At 57.0% G+C, this 27,317-nt stretch overlaps 2 protein-coding genes across 2 annotated transcripts in view; one reads left to right on the forward strand and one right to left on the reverse strand.

The window, feature by feature from the left end:
- The first annotated feature begins 311 nt into the window (after positions 1 to 311).
- NAGPA (N-acetylglucosamine-1-phosphodiester alpha-N-acetylglucosaminidase) lies at positions 312 to 10,035 on the forward strand. Its single transcript, XM_077141892.1, has 11 exons — positions 312 to 397; positions 499 to 948; positions 1,980 to 2,119; positions 3,041 to 3,149; positions 4,255 to 4,383; positions 4,864 to 5,069; positions 5,178 to 5,225; positions 6,296 to 6,424; positions 6,644 to 6,775; positions 6,869 to 6,932; positions 8,967 to 10,035. Exons 1-11 carry the CDS (start codon positions 312 to 314, stop codon positions 9,175 to 9,177), a joined length of 1,704 nt encoding a protein of 567 aa, XP_076998007.1. The 3' UTR covers positions 9,178 to 10,035.
- A 4,940-nt stretch (positions 10,036 to 14,975) lies between these two features.
- The window catches only part of SEC14L5 (SEC14 like lipid binding 5), a 39,646-nt gene continuing 27,304 nt past the window's right edge, over positions 14,976 to 27,317 (reverse strand). The window contains exons 10-15 of the mRNA XM_077141893.1: positions 26,777 to 26,948; positions 24,212 to 24,346; positions 22,552 to 22,686; positions 21,843 to 22,064; positions 18,651 to 18,829; positions 14,976 to 16,591 (exon numbers count right to left, since the gene is read on the reverse strand). Of these exons, the coding sequence (XP_076998008.1) occupies positions 16,480 to 16,591; positions 18,651 to 18,829; positions 21,843 to 22,064; positions 22,552 to 22,686; positions 24,212 to 24,346; positions 26,777 to 26,948 (955 nt within the window). The 3' untranslated portion in view covers positions 14,976 to 16,479. The remainder of the gene's footprint in view (positions 16,592 to 18,650; positions 18,830 to 21,842; positions 22,065 to 22,551; positions 22,687 to 24,211; positions 24,347 to 26,776; positions 26,949 to 27,317) is intronic.

Consider the following 27,317-nt stretch of genomic DNA (forward strand, 5'->3'; position numbering starts at 1 on the left):
TCATTCAGAAAAAAGTATGTGTGAACATGAATAAAGCATAAATGATAGAGCAAATGGGGTGAAAAGTAGTGAATCTGAGTAAAAGAGTTTTTGGTATTGTTCGTGCAACTTCTTTCATACGTTTGAAATTACGTCAAGATAAAAAGTTACCCCTCTTCTCACCGGCGAAAGTCAGAAGCAAAACCAACCATCGCGAACGTGAGACCTTGGGATACCCGGAAGGGGCGAAGGTAGCTCAGACGGCTGAAAGCGGCTTCAGAAGGGCCGTGTCACGTGCGGCGAGCCCACGTGACCAGAAGCGAGCGCCCAACATGGCGGCCCCCATGGGTCACTGGCTTCTCGTCTTCCTCGTGCTCCTCCGCTCGCTGGGGGAAGCGTCCCGCAGCCTCGGCTCGGGGTGAGTGCAGCTCTCGGAGGGCAAGCCTGGCTCGGGGGTCCGGCCCTGCCCGGGGCGTGGCCCTCCGAGCTCACGGCCTCCCCGCCGCCCGGTCCCCGCAGGGCTTCCCGCGACGACGACCTGCTGCTGCCCTACCCTCGCGCGCGCGCGCGCCCCGTCCGGGACTGCACACGGGTGCGCGCCGGCCACCGCGAGCACGAGAGCTGGCCTCAGGCCCCCGCGGCCCCCGGCGGCCTGGAGGTGCGCACCTTCGTCTCGCACTTCGCGGGCCGCCCCGTGGCCGGCCACCTGACCCGGGCCGCCGAGCCCCTGCGCACCTTCTCGGTGCTGGAGCCTGGCGGGCCCGGCGGCTGCGCGTCCAAGCGCCGTGCCACCGTGGAGGAGACAGTGCGGGCGGCCGGTTGTCGCGCTGCCCAGAACGGCGGCTTCTTCCGCATGGAGACTGGCGAGTGCCTGGGGAACGTGGTGAGCGCCGGACAGCGGGTGAGCAGCTCCGGGGGACTGCAGAACGCGCAGTTTGGGATCCGCCGAGACGGGACCCTGGTCACCGGGTGAGGAGGAGGGGAGCCCCGTGGCTGTCAAGGGCAGTGGGCCAGAGATTTGGGTTGCAGCCTGGCCGCCTTGTTCAAATCATCTGACCAAGCTAACTTGGTCTTACCGTCTCCTCGTCCACAAAATGGGTAATAGGCAATAACTTCCTTGCAGAGTTTATCCCGTCAACCAATAGCACTGAGCACCTACTTTGCAGTGGGGATATAGCAGTAAAGGAGTACCCACAGTCTATGCCATTGCCGACCTCTCCATTACTAGGGGAAGTAAGAGTCATAAAAATAACCAAGGTGAATTCACGTTGTGTAAGTGCAACACAGCAATAAGCCAGGAGAGTAGAAAGTAAAACAGAGTATTGATTTCAAGGAGGGTGGTCAGGAAAGGGCTCTCCAAGAAGGTGAGCTTTGAGTTCAGACCTGAAGATTAATCATGAGTCAGCCAGAGTCAGAGCTGGAGGAAGAGCATATTACTATAAGGAATTGTAAGTGCAAAGGCTCAGAGGTGCAGGGGGCTTGGTGCGCTTGGGGACTGGAAGGAAAGAGCAGAGTGTCTGAGAATGAATGATAGGACTGGCTTTGATTATCTGAGTGCTTGCTCTAATCTGGGTGGAGAATAGGTTGGAGGGCCTGGAGTAGAAGCAAGGAGACCAGTTAAGAGGCAGGTACAGGCATCATGAGGTGGTAGTTAGGGCGATGGCAGGGAACATCGAGGATAATAGGTAGATTTGCGAGATGATAGGCAGTTGTTCAGATGAAATGATGCACAGACTGTGAAGTACTAAGCAGATTACAAGGGTGTGGGGAAGTACTGATAGACCCTTGCCCTTGGCTTCAGTTGTGGCAGCCCTGACTCTTTAACAACAGGGAGGCTTTAAAGAACGGCATGGCACCACTGTGCAGCCCAGACCAGGCAGGCTCCTGGGGCTCGAGGAGGAATAAGGCAGCCAAGCTGGAGGAAAGAGGGAGGCCAGGATGCTCCGCAACCCAAAGCCGCCCTGTCTGGTGAGTAAACCGCACACCTTCCCTGTGTCCAGGTACCTGTCTGAGGAGGAGGTGCTGGACACAGAGAATCCATTTGTCCAGCTGCTGAGTGGTGTCGTGTGGCTGATTCGCAATGGAAGCATCTACATCAACGAGAGCCAGGCAGTTGAATGCGACAAGACACAGGAGACAGGTGTTGGGGGAGGGGAGCTGGTGGCCACAGCCCTGTTGAGAACCAGGAACAGCGGGGTGCAGAACAAGAAGCTACATTGAAGACTTTCAACAGTTTGAGCCTTTGGGCCCAGCACTGTTCTCGAGGGACTGAAACAGATAAGGTTCCTGCTCTCGTGGAACCTTTAAGAAAGAAAACAGATGTGTAATATACTTAGAAGAAGTGGTTAGTGCTAAGCAAGGAAACTAGGCTTGAGGGGTGAGGAGGTCGATGGTGGGCAGGGAGCTTTGGGAAAGGGAGGAGAGTGCAGCAGCAGCTCCTTGTTAGAAAGACCGAACCTTAGGCCACACTTTGACCTCCTGAATCGGAATCCTGGGGTGAAGCCCAAAAGTCTGTGTGAATTCGATGGGCACTCTGGGATGGAGAATGCTGGGGCTGGGAGTGTCCTGGCCCCGGTATGGGGAGGGGATCTTTGAGACTGGGCAGTCAGGAAAGGCTGCACTGAAGTGACCTTAGATAAGAGGGAGCAAGCATAGGGGAGTGCGGGGTGGAGCACACTTCAGCCAGAGGTAGTGGAAAGAAAAGCCCTGAGGTAGAAAAAGGCTGCAGGGTGGCAGAGTAGAGAGCCTCAGTGGATAAGGTCTGAGAAGTAGGCAGGGGCTGGTAGCCTCAGAAGCCCTGTAAGGCATTTGAATTTTGTTCTGAGAGCAGCAGAAGCCATTCGAGGATTTTTACCAGGAGACTGAGGTCATTTGGCTTACATTTAAGAGTCCTCTGGCTACTACAGGGAGACTGGATTGGGGTGGGGCAGAGGGAGGCCCGGAGGCTGTTGCAGCATCAGGCAGTAGATATAGTGATGGTTTGGAGGTGGGGAGTGGCGCATGGACTGGTCAGAAGCCAGAGGCCCAAAGGGCCAGTGACCAGTGGCGGCTTCCCTTTCAGGTTCCTTTAGCAAATTTGTGAACGTGATCTCAGCCAGGACAGCCGTGGGCCATGATCGTCGGGGGCAGCTGGTGCTCTTCCATGCAGACGGGCAGACTGAGCAGCGCGGGTGAGTGCTGGGAGCTGGGCCTCTGGCGGGCTGGATCAGACTTAGAGGAAAATCGGCCCCGCGGCTAGCCATGTACCTGAGCCCCCACTCTGGGCACGTTCACACCCAGCTGTCCCCTTTCCAGGAACTCAACCTCTGCCACACACTTCTTCCCCACACACACACAGCCTCCCCAACTCTGACCTCATTCCTCCTGAACCCCAGTTGTTAAAGGTAAAAGATCCCAAATTTAGGAGGCGGGAGAAGACCTTGATTCCACTCCCACCTCAGCCATTTGCCAGCTCTGTGGCCAGAGACAGGTTACTCAACCTCTCTGAGCCAACATTTCTCTCCTCTGTAAAGTGAGTGTGTTTCCTAGCGCTGGGTAACAAATGATCTCAGACTTAGCGGCTTAAAATAACACCATTTATTAACTCAAAGCTCTGTAGGACAAAAGTCCAGGCTGTCTCAGTTGAGTTCTATGTCCAGAGTCTGCCTTGGACAAAAATCAAGATATTGGCCAGCTGAGCTTTTTTTTTTTTTTTTTCACATTGGGCAGGCACCGGGAATTGAACCTGGGTCCTCTGGTATGGCAGGCAAGCATTCTTGCCTGCTGAGCTTTTACCTGCAGGTTCCGGGAAAGAATCTGCTTTCAGAACCATCCTGGTCATGAGTAGAATCTATTTCCTCCCAGTTGTAGACTGAGGTGTGTGTTTCCTTGCTGGCTGCCAGCCGGGGCCTTTCAGCTCCTTCAGGCTGCCCCCTGCCCCTCTCCCATCTTTAAGCCCCCAAAGGTGCTTTGAACCCCACTCTAGGTGCTGCTTCTGCCACTGACCAGAGAAAGACTGCTGCTGCTAAGTGCTCATTCCAGATAATCCATTTTGGGTCCAGCCTGATTATCTAAGATCATTTCCCTCCCCAGGGTCAGCCGTGCCATGTAACATGACACAGTCATGGCAGGGTCTCTCATCACCCAGCTTCCAGAGCTCAGGATGGGGCATCATGGGGGGCCACTGTAGAAATTCGCTGATAACAGCAAGCTTAATGCTGTCCACTCTTGAAAGTAAGATAAGTTAAGCCAGCAACAGTGGGGAGCTCGGTCACAGGAGCTGCTTTTGTGTTGCAGCATTAACCTGTGGGAGATGGCGGAGTTCCTGCTGAAACAGGACGTGGTCAATGCCATCAACCTGGATGGGGGAGGGTCCGCCACCTTCGTGCTCAACGGGACCCTGGCCAGTTACCCATCGGACCACTGGTGAGCCCGCCCAAGCCCCCTTTTGTGCAGCCCAGCCAGGCCTGCCAAGACCCAGGGCTCACAGCCCCAGAGGGTGATCCCCTGCCCCTAACTGGCTCATTCAGCAAATATTGAGTGTCTGCCAAGTGCCAAGCCTGGGGATTCCTTAGGGGGCAGAGCAAGCTGCAATCCTGCCTCTCGCTACTTAGGGAATATGTAGCAAATTGTATGGAGCTTCCCAGGACTACCCAAAATGAGGGCTGAGGGGCCCGGAGAGACCACCTGAGGATTATGAAACACAAGCTGAGAGCTGAAAGATGGAGAGGCGACTTGAAGGGCATGGGTCGTCCAGGCAGTGGGAACGGCATATGCAAAGGCCCTGTGGTGGGAGGAAGGGGGAGGAGCATGAGGATCTGTAAAAGGTCAGAGAAGGGACAAGGGAGAGGGTGGCAGGGATGGCCAGCCCCCTGGCCTCTCCTCACACTGTGCTTCCACCCACAGCCAGGACAACATGTGGCGCTGTCCCCGCCACGTGTCCACTGTGGTGTGTTTGCACGAGCCCCGCTGCCAGCCACCTGACTGCAATGGCCACGGGACCTGCGTGCAGGGGACCTGCCAGTGCACGGGGCACTTCTGGGGGGGCGCTGCCTGCAGCAAGCTGGACTGTGGCCCCTCCAACTGCAGCCAGCACGGGCTTTGCACCGAGAGTGAGTGGGGTGTCTGGGGCGGTGGCTCCTGCCCTGGGGACTCCCGGTTCTCTCTGCCCCCAGCCCTGCCTGGGCCCTCACCTGGCCTTCTTGGTCTTATCCTGGCAGCCGGCTGCCGCTGTGAAGCTGGATGGACGGGGTCCAATTGCAGTGAAGGTAAAGGCCATCAGGGTGGCTCCCGGACACATGGGTGATGTGTGGCTGCTTTGAGCTCCCCCGCTGCCTTTGCACCCCTTGGGAAGGCGGGAACAGCATCCCCACCTTCTGATTTGAAAATACTTTGCCTCTCAATGGCATTTACATCACTGATTTAGTTTCCTGGGGCTAAACGGGGTGGCTTAAAACAACAGAAATTTATTCTTTAACTTCTGGAGACCAGAAGTCCAAATCAAGGTATCAGCAGGGCCTTGCTTGCCTCTTCTGGCTTCTGGAGGCTCCAGGCATTCCCTGGCTTGTGATCACATCCCTCCAATCCCTGCCTCTCTCTTTACGTGCCCTTCTCCCCGCTGTGTCTGTGTGCCCAGAACTCTCCTCTTTCTTGAAAGGACGCCAGTGATGGGATTTAGGACCCACCCGAAATCCAGGATGACCTTATCTCGAGATCCTTAAATAATTACATCCACAGACTTTCCCGATAAAGTCACGTCCACAGGTTCCAGGGAATTAGGGTTTAGACATGTTTTGGGGGGGCACAGCTCAACCCACGATAATCACCCAGAGCTTAACACCCTTCGGTGACTTCCTTTTGCAGTTAGTGAAAAATCCCAACCCCTGGGCGTGACCTGTGAGGCCCCCGGTGCCTGGCCCCGCTGCCGTGCCCGCCCAGCCCTACTGGCCTCTTCCAGCCTTCAGAATTCCCCACGGCTTCCCTCCTCTGCCTCCTAGATTGCTCCTCCCCCTCTCGGCTTGAATGTCACCTCCTCAGAGGGTCCTCCCCTCCCCTAGCCAAATGCCTCCCCTGACCCCCCACCCCTGGTACCTGCTGTTCATGTCTCCCATGCTTGTTGCCACTTACACACCAGTATTTGCCTGCCAGCGGGCTCCCCTCTACAGCGTGAGCTCCATGGACTTGGCAGGGCCTTGCATAATAATAAATTCTCAGTAACTACCTGTGGGGTGAATGCACGGGTCCCGGGGTGGGTGAGGTCCGCTGCAGTTGCTACAGGCTGTGAGAGTGCACAGGGCCAGCCTTTGCAGAGTCCCCTCCACCTCCCCCCCCCCGCCAGCCTGCACCAATGGTTCCTTCGGAGAAGACTGTGCCAAGAAGTGCCAGTGTCACAACGGAGCTGCCTGCGACCCAGTTCGAGGGACCTGCGCCTGCCCCCCTGGCTTCTTTGGAGACACCTGTGCTCATGGTAAGCCCAAGTCAGCAAGCCTGGAAGATGCCCCAGGGCACAGTGCAGGGGCTGGCGGGGGTCCCAGGGGCCCTCCCGCTCAGCCTCCCAGGAGGAGTCTCCCACCACCGGCTCTGCACACAGCTGGGGCCCAGCCTGTCAGTGCACAGAGCCAAAACCCTGCCACGGACGCCCTGACCTCTGTCCCCACCCCACCCCACCCCTCCGTCTCCTCTGCAGAGTGTCCCCTCGGCTGGCATGGGCCAGGCTGCCACAAGCCTTGTGAGTGTGAGCACCAGTGTCCTTGCGACCCCCAGACTGGCAACTGCAGCCTCGCCCGGGCGCCTACTCTGAGCAGCCTCTTCTCCCGAGGTACAGACCTTTCCCCGGATCCCAGGGTGGCGGGCAGGAGAGGACAGACCCCTCCTCGGCCCAGACCCCCAGCCCCTCTCTGCTATTTTACAGTGAAGCAGTGTCTTCCACCAGCCGAGGCCACACTGAGGGCAGAACAGCTCTCGTTTTTTACCGGGTAGGTTGGCTCCCTGCGAGTCTGGGCCTCTCCTCGGGACCGAGCTGGGCGAGCAGGTGGCATTGATAGTTCTGGGATGTAAGCACAGGTGTGGGTGCAACTGGGGCTCACAGCTGCCCGAGCAGTCCAGGCCCAGGAACGGGGTGTCGGGGATTGGGGTGAGGGGCCCGGGCCACCACCCCAGTGGGAGTCGCATGTGGAAGGCTGGGGATTTAATCCCCTTGGCCTTTAAGACTTATTTTCTCAGCTCCCAGTGCAGACACACAAAGACAGGAGTTGCTCATCTCTCAGGCATTGTGCAGGATGTTTTATATCTTCTAACAGTGTGCTCCTTAAATCTTCTTGGAGGGATCATTAAAAGGAGTTGGGGGCCCACCCCCAGCGTTACATTCAGCCAGACTGGGGTGGAGTGCGAGAACTTCTGCTTGCAGCACATTCCCAGGGGAACCTGATGCTGCTGGCCCAGGGACCCCACTTTGAGAACCCCCTTTCCAGTGGGCCCTACCTCTGATGGTGCAGTACTGATACCCGGGACCCACCCCGACTCTGGAGGTGGGGTCACGTGTGGGGGTGCCGTAAAAGTTCCCGCAGCGTCAAATGGTGCAGCCGCTGGGGAAGCCAGTGTGGCAGTCCCTTAGGAAGTTGCACACAGAGCTGCCCTATGACCCGTCAATTCCTCTCCTGGGTCTAGACCCCAAAGAATTGAAAATAGGGCTTCATGCTGACACTGTGCACCGGTGTCCATAGCTGCCTTATCCACACTAGCTGAAAGGTGGTAACAACCCAGGCAGCCATCAACAGATGAATAGATAAACAAAACGGGGTCTGTCCATGCGATGGAATATTATGCAGCTATAAAAAAGTGAAGTTCTGATCCGAGCTGCAAAATGATGAACCTGGAGGACATTATGTCAGTGAAGTAGGCCAGACACCAAAGGATGAAGATGGCATGAGTGTGCTTATAGGAACTACCTAGAAGGAACAAAATCACAGAGCAGAGCAAAAGAGTGGTTATCTGGCGCAGGGGTAGGGAACTTCTCGCTTAATGGGGACAGATTCTGTTTGGGGTGGTGAAAGTGTCGGTAACGGATGGTGGTGATGGTGGCATTACATGGATTTAATTAATGCCACTGAATTGTACACTTAAAAATGGTGAGCGTGGGAAATTTTTAGATGTTACCAAAATTAAAAAAATAAAGATAAAACCTCCTAGGCCCTGTCCTAGAGGATTTCCTGGGAGCTTATCCCAAGTGTAGGTCCCAGGCCCTCGCGGGGAACTGTGAGTTTAACAAAGTGCACGAGAAATTCTGGAGGCGCAGGAGTAGGCCTGGGGAGTGGCGGGGAGCTCCCAGCGCTCAGATCGGGCAGAGCAAGAGCTTTGGAGCCACCCTCCCCACCCCCTGCTCAGCAGACCCTGAACCCATTGGCAGCTGCCAGCGCAGGGAGGGGGGCTGCAGCCCGCCCCCTCTGAGAGCAGCTCTGCTGGTGTCTGCTTTTGTTTTAGGGGCTTCAGCCTAAGACCCATTTGATTGGGAAAAAAAGTCATTGAAGCACTCTGCATTTGTTTGCCAAGCTCCCTGCCCTGCAGGAAGGGGTGCTGGCTCTCTCTGCTGTATCTATTTTAAGGACCCTGGAGGGGGACCCAGAGCCTCTGAGAGCCCCCCCATCTTTACCATCCCCTGGGGTACAGAGTAGCACACACTGCTGCCTCTCGAGCCAGATTAACACCACGCCTGTGTTTTATTTGGCCCGCACAGTCTTTACATTTGCAAAAATTACTATTAACATCTAAAACTCAGGGGTGATCACATAGAAAACTGGGTTTCTTCAAGGCCGCTCGTGAAATGCCGGGAGCTGTGGTTCCCATGTGGGAAGGGAACCACTCCCTCAGTCTGCCCCGGTCCCTGGTGGACGTTACCCGTGTGGTCCTTGGGGGGGGGGGGGGGGGGCCCCGCCCTGTTCTGGGTTGGGGGAGGGAAGTCATCCCTCCCAGTGACTCCCCAGCTCCCCCATCCAGTGTTTCTCTCCTCCCAGGACCGCCTGGCTGGCCGTCACCCTGGCGCTGGTCTTCCTTCTGCTGGTCAGCACAGCGGCCAACATATCCTTGCTTCTGGGCTCGAGGGCGCAGAGGAAGCGGCACACCCGCGGAGACTACGTCTACCTCCCACTGCAGGAGCTGAACGGGGAGCTCCTGACTGCAGACAAGGAGCAGCTGGGAGATGCCTGCAGCCCCTTCAAGGACTGACACCTCCTGTCCTCGCCGTCCAGCTTCTGCAGGGGTAATTGCAAGGCTACCCACGTGGACGTGTCTGGGTAGCCTCGGCCCCAGCGCCACAGCCACGCGTCCTGCAGTGTCAGAGACCTGCAGCCCTCGCCTGCCTGCCTGCTTACCGGGGGACCCACAGCCCTCGCTGCCTGCCCGGAAACCCGCAGCCCTTGCCTGCCTGCCCGCCCGGGGACCCGCAGCCCTCTCCTGCCTTCCGGGGGACCTGCAGCCCTCACCTGCCTGCCGGGGTACCTGCAGCCCTCGCCTGCCTGCCCGGGGACCCGCAGCCCTCGCCTGCCTGCCCGGAGAACTGCAGCCCTTGCCTGCCTGCCCGGAGAACTGCAGCCCTTGCCTGCCTGCCCGGAGAACTGCAGCCCTTGCCTGCCTGCCCGGAGAACTGCAGCCCTGGAACCCAAGGGCCCCCAGGGATCCAGCCATGACCTCCCTCTTTTGCCTGCCTGTATCTGCTGCCCACGAGGCCTGGCCCCCGAGGGCCTGCTTCGGTGCCAAAGAGTCTCCATCTCCTGGAGAAAGCGCTTCCGGGGAACTGAGCTCACCCGGCCCAGACCATGACTAAATGGCAAACCCCGGCCAGCCCCCATAGACGGGGCTTGGTTAAAGAGCTGCACTCGGGCCCCCTGGCTTTCTCCAGACCTCATCACTGAATTTGCCCATCTAGAATTCTCTTTCCCATCACAGGACGTTCATCAGAAGGCAGGATGCAGGATTCAAACATCATGTTGACAGACTCTTTTCTGCCCTGCTGCCGAAAGGGTTTTCTATCACTGGAATAAATTGATGTAATAAAAGGCACCACCAGATGGTGTCAGCTCTGCATCCTGGAGTTCTGACAGGTGGGGCTTTTAGCTGAGTCCTGAAACTCCTACCTCCAAGCTCATATTCAGGCAGCCAGAGCCACGTTCAGTTCCCTGATGTATTCTGTCTAACCCAGTGCTTCCCAAACTGCAGTAGGAAGACAAATTACCTGGGGACTTGTGAAAATGTAGAGTGTGGTGGTGCGAGGGTAGTTCAGTGGTAGAATTCTTGTCTGCCATGAAGGAGAGCTGCCCTTCCCAAACAAACAAATGAAAAACAAAATTCAGCAGATGGTACAGTAATACGGGGATACTCACATGGAAAAATAATGAAATGTGACCCCTGCCATACAGCATACAAAAAAAAAAAAAGGCAGAGTCCGGGGTAGGGGGCCAGATACTGTGGGCTACTCACAAGCTTCCAGGTGAGGCCAAGGTTGCTGGCCTTGGGACCACACCTGGGTGGCAAAGGTTTAGTCTGTGCTGTCTTTTTATAATGTTTACATTAGTTACCACTGTTTTAAAATCAAGCGATTACCCAAAACTCCGATTTTTTTCTTGTTTCCCTTTAAAACAAAAGAGCAGTCAGGCAGCTAAGGTACAGCAACGAGTGGCTGCCCCTGAGGGCCGACAGCCAGCCGGTCCTGCCTGCACTTTGCAATCTTCCAGGGCCCCAGCAACCTGCCCCACCCCTGTGGGCCTCAGTGTGCAATGTGTGGCCCACTGAGGGTCTTCGGGAAGTACCCGGCTATGAGTATATCTCATAGGGTCTGTGGGCCTGTGGCTGCTCACTTCCCACATGGAACAGGAGAGTGAAGCCAATAGGGAAGTGGAAGGGGGCAGCAGCAGAGCTGGATCCAACCATACCTGAAGTTAGGCTTATACTTGGACTTCTGAAATACCTGGACCAGTTCATTCCCAGCTTTTGCTTGAGGCAGTAACCCCAAGAGGCCTGACAATGTTGCTGCAGCAGAGGCATGTTTTTGGAGTCAAGCACTGGCAGAGCTTAGATGGGACATAAAGCAGGAGGCACAGAAGTGTCCGAGATGCCAGCACCACCTTTGGTGGTGGGAGGGAGAGACAGATATACAAGAGCAAGAATCATCACTGCAGGAGGGCTGGTGGGAGATGGGTGGGGGTTAACACGGGCAATTCAGGACTTACGAGAACCCTCCCCCACCCCGCACAGAATGAGGACCCACAACCTCGGCCAGACTGGGGACCTGTCCTGGGCCTTTACTTGATGACACGCGCTGGGATGCTCTTCATTGAACTTTAGCATTGGGAGAGGCCCCAGGGAAAGGTGCCGAGCCTCTGGGTGGGCTTTCGAGGGTTCTCTGGAGCTCTGAAGTGGAAGTGGACGTGTGCGCACGCGTGGCTGTGCGTGCCTTTGCGTGTCCACAGCTTTCATCCGATTCCCGAAGGAGTCTGTGTCTCGGAAAAAATCTTGGCTGCCAGAAACCTAATTCGCAGGTTTCTAATGGTGCTTTTTGGGGACCCACACAGCAATGCCTGGGGAGGTGTGGGAGGGGTGGGGGGTGATGAGGGGGAGCTGCAAACCCCAGCCTTCTGCCCTCCCGGAGGGCCACCCAGCCGCTTCCAGACCCGACCGAGCCCCACGTGGCTGCCTCTGGGGCCCTAGGTCTGCCCAGCCTGGGAGTGGGACTAACCCCGGAGGCCGCCTCCGGGCCCCACTCCTAGGCATGTTGTGTCCTCTCTGGGCCCTGAGCCCCGGAGGCCCAGCGGGAGGCACTGGTGACCGCGACAGACGTCAGCTCTCGCCGGCCCAGGGAGCTCCTCTCCCTCCGACGAGACTGCTCGTTCTCAGGAAACCCCGCGCCACCCCCGGGCAGGCGGGCCTTCGGGAACCACCTGTCCCCAGTTAACGAGCTGCGGGGAAATGGACGGGAATGAAGGCAGCCAAGGGAGGCAGGTGGCTGGACATGGCAGGGTCAGACAGACGTGCAGACAAATGGCCCCAGCACCTTCATGCAAAGGACCCCCACCTCCTCTCCTCCCCCAGGTGGGGGTCCCAGGCCTGCAGCCCCGAGGCATGTGGCTGTGTCACAGCCAGCGCCCCACCCCCACCCAGGGCCTCGCCCCCTCTGACGTCAGACTCTGTCCTCGGGGACCAGGCTCCCGGCTTTGCTGAAACCCCAGGAGGACGCATGTCAACCGGCAGAGCCCTCACCTTCACCTGGACACCTGGAAAGAAGGTTCCAGAAATCCACTGCCAAGGTTCCCAGTCGGCAACACCGAATGGGCCCCCGGGACCTGCCTTTGGAACACGGGCCCCAAGGATTGTGACGCAGGCTGTCCACGCAGTCTGTTTGGGGGACACGGCTCCTGGCGGCTCTGGGGCCGCAGGTAGTCACAGAGGTCAGGGCGCCAGATTGCGGGGCAGTGACTCGAGGCAGACGCAATGAATAACTTACTCTAGAGCCGTGTTTCTCAGCCTTTTTTCCCCTTGATCAACCCTCTCCACACTCAAGGAAACTTTTTAACCTTTTCTTCCTATTCGCTTCCCCCCATGGATTGATTGTCTGTCTGTGTATGTTCCGTATGTGTATCTGTGCTTTACACATGAAAAAAGAGTTTTTCCACCCCCAGGAAGCAATTTTTGGCCCCTTGGGGGTGATATCACGCCTGCCAAGAACTCCCTCCTTTCTTATAATTGGCAGCTATCAATTTAACAAGTCCAAGGAAATCCAGGGTTTCAGGAAGCAGACAACAGGTATATCCAAATCTAAAATATTTAATGCTTCTGGTTGGAACGAATGTTTAGGAAAACAAGAACCACTGTTTTACTGGTTGCAGCAGACTTTATTGAAAAGAATTACACAGTTCTCATTGAACAGCTAACTTTACAGGGGAAGGAAAAATGCCAAAGGGTGCAAGGTAGAAAAAGCCTCACCCCGCCCCCCTTCTTTCAGTCTATCGAGACGTTCTTCAACTGATTGAGGGAAATGTCCCTCAGTATTATGCCCTTCCAGGTTAGTGCTTTTGCCCTGAATACACAAGCAGTTTCTAAAACAGAAGATGGCTGCCCACCCTGCCAAGAGGGAAATAAAATCTCGAGGCCACTATTCCATGGATCCATGTGGAGTTCTGAGTCTTTCTGTCAGACGGGAAGTAGCAATGGGCATCCTCGGAAGAAGCTGCAATCTTTGGATGAGAAGCATTAAATAATCGGAATAACCACTGGCGTTTATCAAATGCTTCCTGTGTGCTGTGCTACCCACTGCAACCAATGAGGTAGGCACTGCGATCCCCATTTCACAGATGAGGAAACTGAGGCACAGAGAGGTTGAGCCAGCTGCTCGACGGTACACAATCAGTGAAAGGAAGGTGGGGTTGAGCCCTACCCAGTCTGTCTAAATCCGAGACCCAGGCCCTGAAATACCACATTGCCTGGGAAGGGGGCTGTCCCTAGCAGACTGCTTCTGTCCTGGCCATAACGGATTAATGGACAAGAGGGAGAAACTCAATCCAAGGGACTTCTATCCCACAGGACTGGGAAAATCTGAAAGCTCAAAGCTTGGCAGTCCTTTATGTGAACTTTAATCCTGAGCCTCCCCAAGTGAGAAGACTAGCCATTTGACGAGGCTTCAATGGGAATCCCAGACACCTCAACATGTATCAGACGCCCAGTGGGCATCTGCTGGTTTTATGGCTCAGCATCCCTTGTCCACTGGGCGACTGGGCCCTCTCCCACCCCACTGTCACTTCTGGAGGGAATGCCAATCACAGGATTCCTAGCCCTTCTTGGCCAAGACAGTACAAAGGAGTGACTATGGGACTCCAGCAGGGCCAATGAGAGCCTTTCCCTGAGATTCAAGATGGGAAAGAGAGTGTCTCTCTGCCTTTGACATTATGACTCATTTGGCTGTAGCACTTAGGACTGCTGGCAGCCTCCAGGTGGAGGAGAGAATGAGGCCAACTTGCAAACAGATACAGAGGCCAGAGTCCTGCATGAGGAGGTGAAGCGAGCGTGAGCCCTGATGCATAGGACTCCTGGATCTAACCATACCTGAAGAAGCCAACCTTCAGTCATCCCTGTTACAGGAGTCATTGAATTCCCTTTTTTGCTGAAGGCAGTGTGAGAACTCCCAAGAGGAGAGCAGAGAGGGCCTGAGGCTCTCATCCCTGCTGTTAAGAGGACTGATAATGGCCGACCTTCCTTTATGGAATTGGCAGATGCAGAGAAAATCACAGAATGGAATTCCAAACACAGTGATTTCCCCAGCTCTCAAAAGATCATTTAATCCCAAATCAAGGAAATGTTTCTCTCTCCTCCCTGGGCCCTGGCTCTTGGCAATGAGTGCAATGAGACCAGCCCCTTGTCCCTGCCTTTGGGTCTCTGATTACAGATGACTACAGAGCCCCTGCTGCCATTAACACGATTCTTTCCAGTGCCCAGTCCAAGCAGGACCTCAGGGGGCTGCATAGCCAGCCCTAGCCCTCGCAGCCTCTGCCTGCCCACCCGTGGGGAGGGGAGACGTCTGGACATCCTGCCGGATTCCAGAAAGAGCTGACAGCGTTAGGGCAGTGCATCCAGGAGGACCCCCTGGGTTTCAGAGGCAGGCTAGACATTCACCCACAGAGCATTCGAACCATCGCAAAGTGCTCTCAGTGGTAAATGCATTGTGACCTGGTTCTGGAGACATCTCCCTCCAGTCCCACATGCACGTGTGAGATGCAGGGTGCAGAGTTAGGCATTTTGTTCCTGTACCTGAGAACCAAACAGAGAGCCAACAGGAAGTTGGATGAGACTCTAAAAAGAACGGCCCTTTCCCTCTGCACTGGGAGTCGGGTGCAGGTCGGAATGGAAGACCTCGCCCTCCCTGCCCAGTGAGGCCCCGCTGGGTTGAGGTGATGGTGCCTGGTTGTAAGCACCCCACCTTGGGCCAGGCCTGGTGGCCCTGGGTGTGGGCCACGGAGGCCCCCAACTCTAAGCGCAGGCTGCCTATGGAACCATTTCAGTGAGATTCTTCACAGGCAGACAATGGGGATGAGTGGCGTGGGCCGGGTGGGACTCATCACTGTGCTGGCTCTGTCCCAGAGGGCACTGCTGCTGGTAGGCCACAACTGGCTGCGTCCATGCAGTAACCGTGGCCCCCATTTTGCCAACTTATCCACGTGCTGGAGAGAAGCCAGAAACCCTGTCTTTTAAGTAAAAATTTCCAGTTTTTAAATCACGCAAACTAAAGGCAGGCAGGTCAGACTGCAGGCTGCCAGCGAGTGACCTCTGACCTGCTGCCTATTTAGGGGCCCAGAAAAGGAAGGAGAAAATGGTCCTTAGGCTCCAAGGAGACCCAAGATTCTCCCATCTTGGGTGGAAATTCTGATTGTTGCTGGAGCCAGCCCTGGGGGCTCAGCTCTGCCCCAGGGAAAAGACAGTGAGGTCCCAGCTGTCACCCTGCAGGGGGGCCCTGAGGCCGCATTTATCCAGCCTTATCCCCTGCCCCCGGACTGAACACGTGCCAAGGCAGAGTCATCCTTTTTGGTTTAGGCCCATGCTGGTGGGTGGGTGAAGGTGGCTGGTTTCTATGACCTCTAACCAGAAAAAATCACAATTCAACAGCTGCCGAGGGGCGAAAAGGCACCCCCTGGAGGGCTGGGGCAGTCTGGTCGCCCCCCTACTGCCTGGAACCCAGCCGTACCCCATGGCCTTCCCCACTTCAGGACACGGTGGTCGGGGTAAGGCCTTCCCAGAAGCACTGGGAAAATGGCTGTTCAGCCTACAGGAGGCAGAGCCTGATCCCGGGACCCAGGGCATCATCGCTGAAGCAGACACCCAGACCAGCAGCCGCCATTCCCGTCCACCCCGCAAGCTGTCCTGTAGCGCAGCCCAATATTCCCTGAGGCACCTCCTCCTGTCCTTCCCAGTCCAGTCGATTGGCTCCAGGGGCATGCACATGACCTAGGCTGGCCAATCACTGTGCCACCCCCAGTCCCAATGATTGGTCCATGTTGGACACATGACCCTGGCAGCAAATCAGCTCTTCTCATTGCCACGGCAATGGCTCCTGGGTCAAGAATTGGTGTGATGTCCAAGCAGGTTAAGACTCTGGGGTGACAGTCGGAACATTTTGGGGACACAGGTTCTCTCCTGCAGCTGAAGGAAGTAGGGGAACCAAATGCAATCGGGGTTCCCTGCATGGGGAAAGCCGGCCTGAAAATGAAGCTGACCCCAGGGAAAGCAGAGCTAGAAGTGTAGAGAGCAGGGCTGAGTCCTGAAGACATGGCGGCGGCCACAGCTGCAGGCAGACCTGCAGGTGGCCGGATGGGCCCCGGGCTTCTCCTGACACGAGCCGGAACTAGATGGCCCTGACTCGTGCTGCACACAGGCCACAGAGCTGGGTCAGTGCCGTGGCTCCTGACGGCCCCTGGAACGCACCTGGGCCCTGGCTTCACACCAACTCTGGTTTTTGGTCCTGGACACGGGAGGTGAGTGGGCTCCCGGCTATCTGGAGATGAGAGAGCTGCTGTGGGACTGGCTGGAGGAGGAAGAGGAGGTGGCAGCGCTGAGCTGGGAGAAGCCGCTGGTGCAGGATTCCAGGCTGGACATGGAACCCCTGGAGAGGAAAGAGGTCACACACCTTACCTTCTCACGGTGACATAGCCCTGGGGCTGAGACGCAGTGGAGGGAAAGCTGTTGATGCTGCAAATGAGGCCCCAGGGCTCCTTCCACAGGGCTGGTAACCACCCAGGGTCCCAGATCAAGTGCAGAGGGAAAAGCAAGAGAAGGCTGATGAGAGATGAAGTTCCAGCCCTTTCCCTAAACCCTGCCCTCTGCCCAGAGCCGCAGCCTGCTATTCAGGGGCACTCCCTGGCCTGGGAACCAAGCACAGCCCAGAAGGGCCTCTGGGGCCTTGGGAAGTTGCCAGCCCCCATTTCCAACCTCATTCCCTTTCACCCTTTGTAGTCAAGTCTCACTGGCCACCTTTCAGCTCCTTCACTGCCTGGCTTCCCTCAGGACCTTTGCACATGCAGCGCCTGCTCTCCGAAGCACTTTCCTTCCTCCCCACTTTGTCTAGTTAGCTCTCGCTCCTGTTTCCAACGTGCTAGCAACACCGTCCTGTAGAACTTTCTGTAACACATTCTATGCCTGCGCTATCCTACACAGCAGCCTCCAGCCATGTGAGCATTTGAAATGTGGCCAGGGCGGCTGAGGAACTGAATTTTTACTTGTATTCAATTCTGGTTGCTAAGTTTAAATCACTACATGTGGCCAACAGCCATCCGATTGGACTCGGGGTCCAAACGGGACATCTGCCCTGAGTCTCAGTTTTACTCCATGGTAAATAATTTAAAGAATTATCTGTAGACAAAAATGAACATGGCTATATCATGCAGAATGTGGCGAAAGCACATTTGTTTTTTTGGTTTTTTGCATGGGCAGGCCCCGGGAATCAAACCCAGGTCTCCAGCATGGCAGGCGAGAACTCTGCCTGCTCAGCCACTGTGGCCCAGCACATTCATTTTTTAAAGATAAAATATAAGGTCCTGAAAAAAGTGCCTGCTCCTCAGGGGTGCCAGCAAGCCCATCTCCGAACTCGCTGCTCCATTTTTGCTACAGGTGCTGCTGCCTGCGTGTCCAGCAGCGGCCAGCCCTGTACTATCATCTGCTCCCCCACTGGGTGGGCACTGTGGTGATGCCCGTTCAACACAGGGGTGCCAAGGCTCAGGGAGGGGACACAGTGACCAGGAGGCGCTGGAGCGTCTTAGCCACTACACTCCCCACCCTTTCCGACAGCGATACTTGGGGGGGGGGGTTGTCCACGAGGCACTGTTCCAGAAAATTCTAGAAGTATTCCAGACATGCTCTGTGGGCATCTCAGAGTGAGGGGAGGTCCAGACAGGCGAGAAGCCATTCCAGGCCCCTTGCAGGAATACGCCTTTCCAGGCTCTGCAGTGGGTTGTGGCATACCCCCCAGCCCCCCCCCCCATTCCTGTCCATTTGGAACCTCAGAATGTGAAATAGGAAATTTGGAAAGTGGGGTCTTTGCAGGTGAGATTAAGGTTAAAATGGAGATAAGGGTATAGTGGATTAGGATGAGTGTCCTTATCAGAAAGAGAAAGGAGAAGCCACAGACACACACACACAGAGAAGGCCACTTGAAGACAAAAGCAGAGACCGGAATGAGGCAGCAGCAAGCCAGGGGGGCACCAAGGATTGCCTGGGGGCACCAGAAGCTAGGAGGGACCAGGCAGATCCTCCCTCCGAGCCTCCAGAAGGAACCCATCCTGCCACCACCTCCACTCCCCACTGCCGGCCTAATTCCTCTTTTTTTTGAGTCCTCTGGTTGGGGTGACTGGTTATGGCAGCCCAGAGAAGTAGGACGGACCGAGTGGGCTGCGACCTTGGGCTTCTGTGCACGTTCCTTCGGGAGGGGAAGTTTGGCTGCTGAAAGCAGTGTCTGGGGGTCCCCTGTTCCCCGCTTTCTCCCACTAAGAGACTCATCGGGATCCCTGGGGACTTTTGACAATGTCGAAGCTGGGCAGGTTGGCACAGTAAGCCCAGAAGAGGGTGCAGACACCTGGACATCCCAGCAACAGTCCAGAAGGGTACTTGGGGGGTGGGTGCAGGCTGGGAGCCTCCTGGCCCAGAGGGCATCCTGGGGCCCCTCCTACCTGAAGTCCTCGGATGCCAGCACCTCGCAGTAGTAGAGAAGCTTGCACGTGGGGCCGGGACTATGCAGAGCTGTCAGGACATCGTCGACGCCAGGGAGGCTGCAGGCCACATTGCCAGGGGGGACGAGCATCTGCCACTGGAGCAGGTAGACACCAGGCCACCGTGCCACGTGGGAGCCCTAGAACACAGCAGCCACGTCCTGAGCCTTGGAGTCCTCTGGGCCCCAGGTTCTTTTTCCCTTCTGCCTCTTTCTCATTCCATCAGCCAAGCCTTCCTTCCAAGACTGCCCAGAGCCACACACACCCCCTACTCCCCACCCCACGGTCATCCCCACAGCCCTGGTAGCTGAGAGCCCCCTCTTAATCTGTGGGGTGTTCAAGGCTGCCTGGAGGCGGGTGGGGCGGCGTGTCAGCAGGAGGCAGGGGTGTGGGTTGGCCAAGGCTCTGGATTTTGTTGGGATTTTATTTGGCTGAACCAGATTTGCGAGGTGAGGGGACGTGGAGAGGGAGCTGGCTGGTGGTTAGAGTTTGTTGATTAGTGAGGAGAAAGGGAAGAGGCAGTTCTAAGGAGAGGCAGGGGTGAGATGTTAAATTGGGGGTGGGTGATCTACAAGACAGCCCTCTGCTCCTCCCACTGCAGAACCTCAGTAACACCCCCCCCCCTCCTCCCCGTGCTCCCCGTGGTCCTGCATGGTTGGAGGGGAAGGGGGAGGTGTGACCCGCAGGCACTGGTCTCTTTGGCGAATGTGGGGAGCCAGTAGGGGTGGCTCACGTTCAGGTTACACTTCAGAGTAAAAACCAGATCTACAATTTCTCTGTTGTATTGGTTCTGAAACTTGGGTGTGCATCAGAAATCACCGGGAAAGGGGAGGGGAAGGAGGAGGACCCCCACCCCCACCCCATGCTCAGGAATTCTCGTTTAGTCCACCTGGTGTGGGGCCTAGAAACCTGCATCTTTGACAAGGTCCTGGGTCTGCACCCGGAAGAAAAAGCAATGATTCCCCTAGGCCTGCTGACCACAGGGCCTTAGCACCTCCACACCCAGCCAGATAACTTCCTGTGCACCTCAAGCCCACTTGTCTGCTTCTTTAACTTTGCACTTGCTGTTCCACATGAAATATTACCTCTTCTCACCCTCTTCCAAACCCTGGCTGCCCTTTAAGTCCCTTGTCCATATGGAGCTTTCCTGCTGCTCCTACACATGCAGAGAACTCAGACTTCAAAACTCAACACATAAGCCCTCCTACCATCAGCACTTTCTGCCCAGAACGAGGCCCACAGGCATTCTCCCAATCGTGGACAATGATGGGGGCTGGCTGGCCTCCTGGGAGACCTGGGGGTGGGTCAAGTCCCCTAGGCCAGTCGGGGGCAGGGCAGCCACATCCCATATGGGGAGGGTCCGGATCACAAGTCAGGGCTGGAAAAGGGGGCACGTGGGACACCAGGAGCCAGACATTGAGGCCAACCTGGCCTTGGGCTGCTGCACGGAGGGCGGAGGGCGTAGGAGCATAAAGAAGAGCCATGCAAAATCACAGAGGGGAGCCCCACGATGGGGGCGTGGCATCTCCAAGACCAGGAAAAGGGGAGCCCAAGGAAACTCCAATTTTCAGAGTTCTCAAGAAGCCTCACCTGGGGAGGGCTGCAGTGGGGGAGGCTGCCGGGTCTACCCCCAGCTTCCCCTCCCTTCCACATCCACGTCATCTGCAGCCCCAGCTGCCAACCCTGGGGATTTCATCCTCACCAGCTCCCTTCTCCGCCAGGTCCCTCACAGCTCAGCGACCAGGGAGGTGGGCTTCCCAAACCGAGATCACTCACCGTCCTGGGTCTAAAATGCGTCCCACCTCCCACACCTGCGGCCTGGCCTGGGTACCCCTCAGTCCTTCTCTCACATGGTGTCCGATGACTCATTTTTGTTCCCCAGTTCTCCGCCCAGCCCAAGCCAGATGTCCTCTGACATCCGCATCTCATCGCAGCCCTTCCCTCGGCAGCTCCCTCCCGGTGGGGGGGTGGGGGGTCCGCGTGCGGCGGGAGGGGCCTCCTGTGTGCACTCAGCCAGGCTGCGGTGCCCAGCTGCTGGGTTGAGCAGGTGTTCTGTAGAGGTGGTGAGTTGACTTTCAGTAAAGGAGCTCACCCTCAATGACGGGGGGGTGGGGGCCCCACACAGCCCATTGGCGGCCTTAAGAGCAAAACCCAGGTTTTCCGGAGAAGGAATCCTGCCTGAGTTTCCAGCCTGCCCTAAGGATGGCAGATCCGCCGCCACCGCCATCACAAGAGCCAATTCCTTAATGTAAACAAACCTCTTTAAAAATACATGTACATATGCAGCTATATATCCATATACACTTCCGTGTGCATAAGCACACGCGGACACCTACCTAGCACCTGTTGGCCGTCTCGTGGGAGAGCCGTGACAGGCAGGGAGGCCGTGTCCCGGAACCTGCTCTTGCCCCCAGGAAAGGTGACCGTGGGCCTTAAAATGGCCTGAGTCCCTTAATTCCTGAATGTTGTCACAGCCAAGGAGGGCTCTCTGCCCTCCCCCACTCAAGTTATTTTCCCCTGGCACCCCGCAGCACATTTGTCCCTGCTCTCTGAATAAGAAGGTCCCAGAAAACTGCATCTTTCAGGACTTGAGATTGTGCCCCTTCCTTCCTGCGATACCCACCGCCTCCCCCAGCCCCTGACACGGTCCTGGGACGCTTCCACACAGCCCCGTGGGTGCCGGCCACGTTGCAACTTGGCTAAGCCTGAAACCTCTGCATGGGCTGAAGTGTCCCCCCCACCAATTTGCACCCACCTGCCACCTCAGAATGGGGCCTTATTTGGAAATAGGGTCTTTGCGGATATAATCAAGGAAGAGCCCTAAATCCAACCACTGGTGTCCCTACAAGAAGAGGGGTGTGAAGAGGGGGCTGGGCAGGGATGAGGCAGACAGGGGAGCCATGCAGCCACAAGCCAAGGGATGGACAGGCAGGGCCAGGAAGGGACCGTCCCCAGCCTAGGGGGAAGCCTGCGTTTCAGACGCGTGGCCTCCAGTAACAGGCGGTACTGTCGTGTCAAGCCCCCTACCTCCACCCCTGGCTTGCGATACCAGGGATGCCAGGTGCCTTAGGGGTCCCACTTCTCAGCCGGCCCCTGTGCCCGGGTTGGGGGTGGGGAGGGGGAGGGGTGGGGGAGACGGAGGGGGGCAAGTACCTGAATGCTGTCCCCTGCCCGGCAGACGAGGGGCGCCTCCACGCGGCTGTAGTCCATGCCCCGGCCCCGGCCTCTGGCCTCCAGCCGCCCGCTGGCCCCCGGCTCCTGGATGCCCGGCCCGAGCGCCCGCCGCGTGTGGTACAGGCTGAACACCACGTCCCCTTGCAGGACGTCGAAGTCCCAGGTGATGACAGACTCCCCTTCCGGAATCCCCACAGCCACCTGCAAGGACACAAGCACAATCCCAGGGTTCTGCAGAGCTGGTGGCGGGGGGGGGGGGGCTGCATCTCCCCCAAGAAAGAGCAGGGAGCTGGGGTAGGGAGGACCCACACCCACACCCACCTCATCTCCTGCGGGGGCCAGGCGCCCACCCCCCGCTGCTAAGTCCCTCGGCTGGTCCCGTGAGCTGCTGGGAGCTGGAAGTCCCACTCTCTGGACTGCTCCTGGGGTGGCCCACAGCCAATGCCTGGCTGCTGAAAGGGTCCTAAGCCTGCCCCTACCTCAAGGCAGGGCCGTGGGGGCTGGCCACACCCCAGGGCTGCCCCGGGCACAAGCAGGGGGAGGCTGCTTCCCGAAAGTCATCTCTGCCCGCCTGCCCCGGCCCCTTCTCTCAGGCCCCTCCCGAGACTCTCCCTCAACAAACAACTTGCACGAGAATCCCCATCTCAGGCTCTGCTCCCGGGGCCCTTCCCAGCCCAAGCCCCCGCACCTCGTGGGGGGCCCCCCGGAGCACACTGGCTGCCTGGTAGGTGTCCGCCCACTGCCGCAGCTCGTCTGCGTGCTCCAGCTCCTCTTCTGGCAGGTAGAGGGACTTGGGGACCAGCCCTCCTTCGGGGACATTGCACTGCGAGACAGAGAGCAAGGGAGGCAATCAGGGGTGCTCTGCGACCCTGACACACTAGGAACAGCCCGTCCTGGTGGAGCTGGCACCAGGCTCACGTGGCCACACGAAACCCCCAGCACTGACTGGGCGGGAACCGCTCACAAGGTGAACGGCTGCCTGCACTGGGCCAGGCCGGGGACCCCTTCCCGGGGAGGGGTTTTCCAGAAGACAAAAACAATTGATGGGCAGGGACTTTCCAAGCAAATGTAATGCACCCTACAGGGTTGCAGACCGGAACACCCAGTGATGAACCAGTTATGGCCCAGGAGAGAGAGCCTGCTAGAAGGGACAAGCGTGCACCTACTCCCCACTTGGTGAGACCCTCCAATGGAAAAGGAAAAAACTTCAGAAGAGGTCCTCTCTTGCTTCTGCCTTCGCCCTCTGTGAGCTGCCCTTCCCACCCCCTTGGTGGACCCCCTTTTACTCTGAATGGGATGCTGCCCAATTCGTGAGCCGCTTAACAAACCTAAACTGCATGAAGTTTTTATTTTGGCAGAACCATCCCTCTGCCCATTTCACAGAGGTGGAAAGAGAGTCTCAGAGAGGTCAGGCCATTTGCCCGAAGTCACACAGCAGAAAGTGGCTGAGCCGGGATGAATACCCAAGTGCATCAGAACCCCCAGGCCCACAGCCTTTACTACTGTGCCAGGGTGATGCCCAGGCATGGGGGCCACTCCACACTGCTCCCCACAGGGCCCCCTCACCCCTCAGCACGGAGGCGGAGCAGCCGCTGGGCAAGTCCACAGGCTGATGTCCCCAAACCAAAGGCCTCCTGGATCACCAGGCCCTCGGGAGAACCTCCGCTATCAACAGCCAGTGGTTCCCCCCTCTTTCACTTGAGAAAATACTGGTATTGACAAACCAAGGCAGCTGTCTACTGTCGTTAAATAAGACACTCCAAGAGCTGCAGCCTGTTTGCTAAACACAAATCATACATCTGTGTGGAAACCGGTTGACAAAATTTCTACAGATAGTCTTTCTCTACCCAGAAATGATGCGTGCTCGCTGTCGAGCGTTTCTGCTGTAGAACAGTCAGCCCATGACCGCCAGGCACCCGGGTCCCTGGGGGAGCGTGAAGGCGCACGGCTGTGGCTGGGGACGAATTCCTTAGGGCACGTGCGCTCCAGGGTGCAGGGCAGCTGGGACAGCAGAGACGCTGGGACAGCAGAGACGCCCGGCAGCAGGGGCGGGGCGAACAGGTAAACTCTGACCGCTGCCTAGCAACGCCCCATGACAGGAGGAAGCTCTCAGCAGCCCGGCCTCTTGCATCGTGTTTCAAAGAACCAGAGCAGGGCCCCAACCTCCAAAAGGAGTCAGCTCTCCAGGGGGCAACTTCTAAAACTGGTCCTGAGCCCCTGGGAGCCAGGATGGCCCTCCCCAGGAAGGAGAGCAGGTGGGGGCCCCAGCCCTCCGGGGGCCTCCCCAGGAACCCGCAACGCCGCCCCCTCCCCTCCACCTGCCAGCCCCGGCGCGGCGGGCACCTCACCACGCACTGTCCCCCCAGGAAGTCGGGGATCACGTCCTTCTCCAGGTAGTCCGCGAGGCCGCCGGGACCCTGGCAGTTGCTGCCGCTGTAGATGAGGAATTTCTGCCGGGTGGTGTCGTTGATGAAGGGACTGATCTGAAACGGGGGTGACGAGGCGAGATTTAATTGGGGAATAATTCATGTCCTATAAACGTAGCCATTGTAAAGGAAACAGCTCAGGGGTTCTTAGCATTTCACAACGCCAGGCAGCCATCCCCTCTAACATATCAGCACCCACGACCTCCTCTCGTTGGAACTGTCAGGGGGGATTCTGTTTCCAGCCACGACCCTGACACAGCCACGCAAACCCCCTACAGGTGAAGATACACATCTGTTTAGGAAATCTCCAATCAGCAAAGGCACTACACTTTCATGATGATGGGGAGATTTCAGGATAAGACACTCCAGCCGGTCCCTCTCCCACTTCCGCCCCGCAGCCTGGCTGGAACAGGTGATGCCAACGAGCCCGCAGTGGCCACAGAAACCAGAGGGAAACACCTGCCCCGGAAGTCTGCGCATGCTCTCCCCTGCTGGGAAACCTCTATGGCTCCCTACTGCCCCCGGACTCAGCAGGAGCTGCTCCCCGGACATCTTTCCAGCCTCCTCAGGGCCACTGACCGTCTTGCCCCAGCCAGCTGGACTTGACTTTCCAACTTCTCAAAAGCATCCAGCCTGGTCCCTTTGCCTGTGTGGCGCCATCTGGCCTGCCCCACTCTTCCTCCCGCCCTCCCTGCCAACTCCCTCTCCTTCCGGAGGTCCCAGCCTGGGGGTGGTCACTTCCTCGGGGGGATCGAAATCACGCCTCTCACCCTCTACCCCACCCAGATTAGTCCCGGAGAACCCGGAACTCTGTGCGCCTGCCAAGCCGCGTTTGTTCGTGGGGCCTCTCTCCCCATGGCCGGGCATCTGGCACAAGCAAAAACCTGACCGAATGCATTTAATTTTCAGTTCCCAGATCTCCACCTGATGGGTGTTCTCGCCGCGACTGACAGCCACACTTCTCAAACCCTGACTCCCTGGGGTAAAGATGCAGCTTGTGTAGCCCTGGGAGGGGCCTGAGACTCGGCTTTGCCCACGGAACCCCCCCAAGAGACAGCCTACAGCGAGTCCTGAAATCAGCTCAGCGGCTCGAGACTAGCACGTTTTAATGGAATGGAAGAGAAAGAGAATGGAAAAGAGAGCACTATGGAGTGTTAAGAGGAGCCTGGTTTGTGCACCTCATTTCAGGTTGTGTGTGTGTGTGTGTGTGCGTGTGTCTGTACGGTGGGTGCACACACTGGGTTGCAGCATAAAATACGTTTCTTATTGTAGGTTGTGAGCAAAGTAAATTGCATAGTCCCCACCCTCCGGCAGGAGTCCTGCCCCGCCTGGGAACCAGCTCACGGAGCCGGGGAGCAGGACACGGGAGTGACTCTCAGGACAGAGGAACAGGAGAAGGACTCAACGCAGTGAGTGCCATCCAGGCCACAGGGCGTTACTCGGCCATAAAAAGGAATGAAGTCCTGACACTGCTACGGGGGACACGAGGCCTGAAGACACGGGGCCAGGGCAGACCTGCCCTGTGGGATTCCACTTCTGCGAAATGCCCCGAACAGGTGAGACTGCAGAGACAGAGCAGGCTCGGGCTTCCAGGGCTGAGGGGCTTAGGGGAGAGAGTGGGGAGCGTGTGTGTTGGCTTAAAAGGATGTACGGATCCTAGAAAAGCCACGCTTTAATCCTAATCCCATTTTGTAAAGGCAGCCGTTTCTTCTAATCCCTATTCAGCACTGTATGTTTGAAACTCTTGATTGATGTGACTCAATCAAGAGTGGTTGTTAAATTGAATTAGGTGGAGACGTGTCTCCACCTAGTCTAGGTGGGTCTTGATTACTTTACTGGAATCCTATAAAAGAGGAAACATTTTGGAGAAAGCAGGAGATTCAGAGAGAGCAGAATGAAATAGCCACGAGAAGCAGAGTCTAACAGCCAGAGACCTTTGGAGATGAAGAAGGAAAATGCCTCCCGGGGAGCTTCATGAAACAGGAAGCCAGGAGAGAAAGCTAGAAGATGACGCTGTGTTCACCATGTGCCCTTCCAGATGAGAGAGAAACCCTAAACTTCATCATCCTTCTTGAACCAAGGTATCTTTTCCTGGATGCCTTTGACTGGACATTTCTATAGACTTGTTCTAACTGGCACATTTTCTCGGCCTGAGAACTGTAAATTAGCAACTTATTAAATTCCCCTTTTTAAAGGTCATTCGTTTCTGGTGCATTGCATTCCGACAGCTAGCAAACTAGAACAGTGTGCTCGTGGGTCTGGGCTCTCCCTTTGGGGTGATGCAAACGTCTTGGAATTGGCTAGCAACGGTGGTTGCACACCTCCGCAGAGACACTGAAAACCACAGAACGGAACGCCTTAAAAGGGTGGACCGGACAGTATACAAGTTATGTCACCAGCAAACCGTTCCTGGAAAAATGCAAGAGGAACATGGGGCAGCGCGGCTCGCAGAGGGACCCGGCCCGGTCTCGAGGCTCCCGCTCTCACCAACGTCCAGAGCACGGGGAAGACGCGGGGCGCCCGCACGATGAGCAGCCGGCCCAGGGTCTCGGGGTAGTTGTCCTCCACCACGGTGATCATGCGCAGCAGCGCGCGCACCCCCGGCCGCCACAGGTGCCGCATGTTCAGGCCCTCCAGGTCCACGAGGCAGGTCCAGGAGCTGCGGCAGAGACGGATGCTCGGCTCCCCTCGCTCTGCAGCCGCCCCCCAGGCCCCAGGCAGGGAGGGGCGGACCGGGCGACTCGGGAGGAGGGGGCTGGGGCCACAAAACACTCCCACTCTGTGGGAGGCAGTGACAGGCCCCACCTCAAGCAGGTGTTAGGACTAAATGTTGGGGGGCTGCCTGGCACTGAGCACGCACATGATAAAACCTACTTCTGATCACTAATCGTTATAAGAAAAGAGAGTAGAGGGGTGACACACCCCCACTCCAGGGCCAGAGGGCCCAGGTTCAAATCCCAGCTCTGCCGCTTGCTGTGTGGCTTTGGGCAAGTTCCTTAACCTCTCTGTGCCACTAATTTTACAAGTT

Source organism: Tamandua tetradactyla, chromosome 23 (assembly GCF_023851605.1).
Source record: "Tamandua tetradactyla isolate mTamTet1 chromosome 23, mTamTet1.pri, whole genome shotgun sequence".
In the NCBI taxonomy this organism is placed as follows: domain Eukaryota; kingdom Metazoa; phylum Chordata; class Mammalia; order Pilosa; family Myrmecophagidae; genus Tamandua; species Tamandua tetradactyla.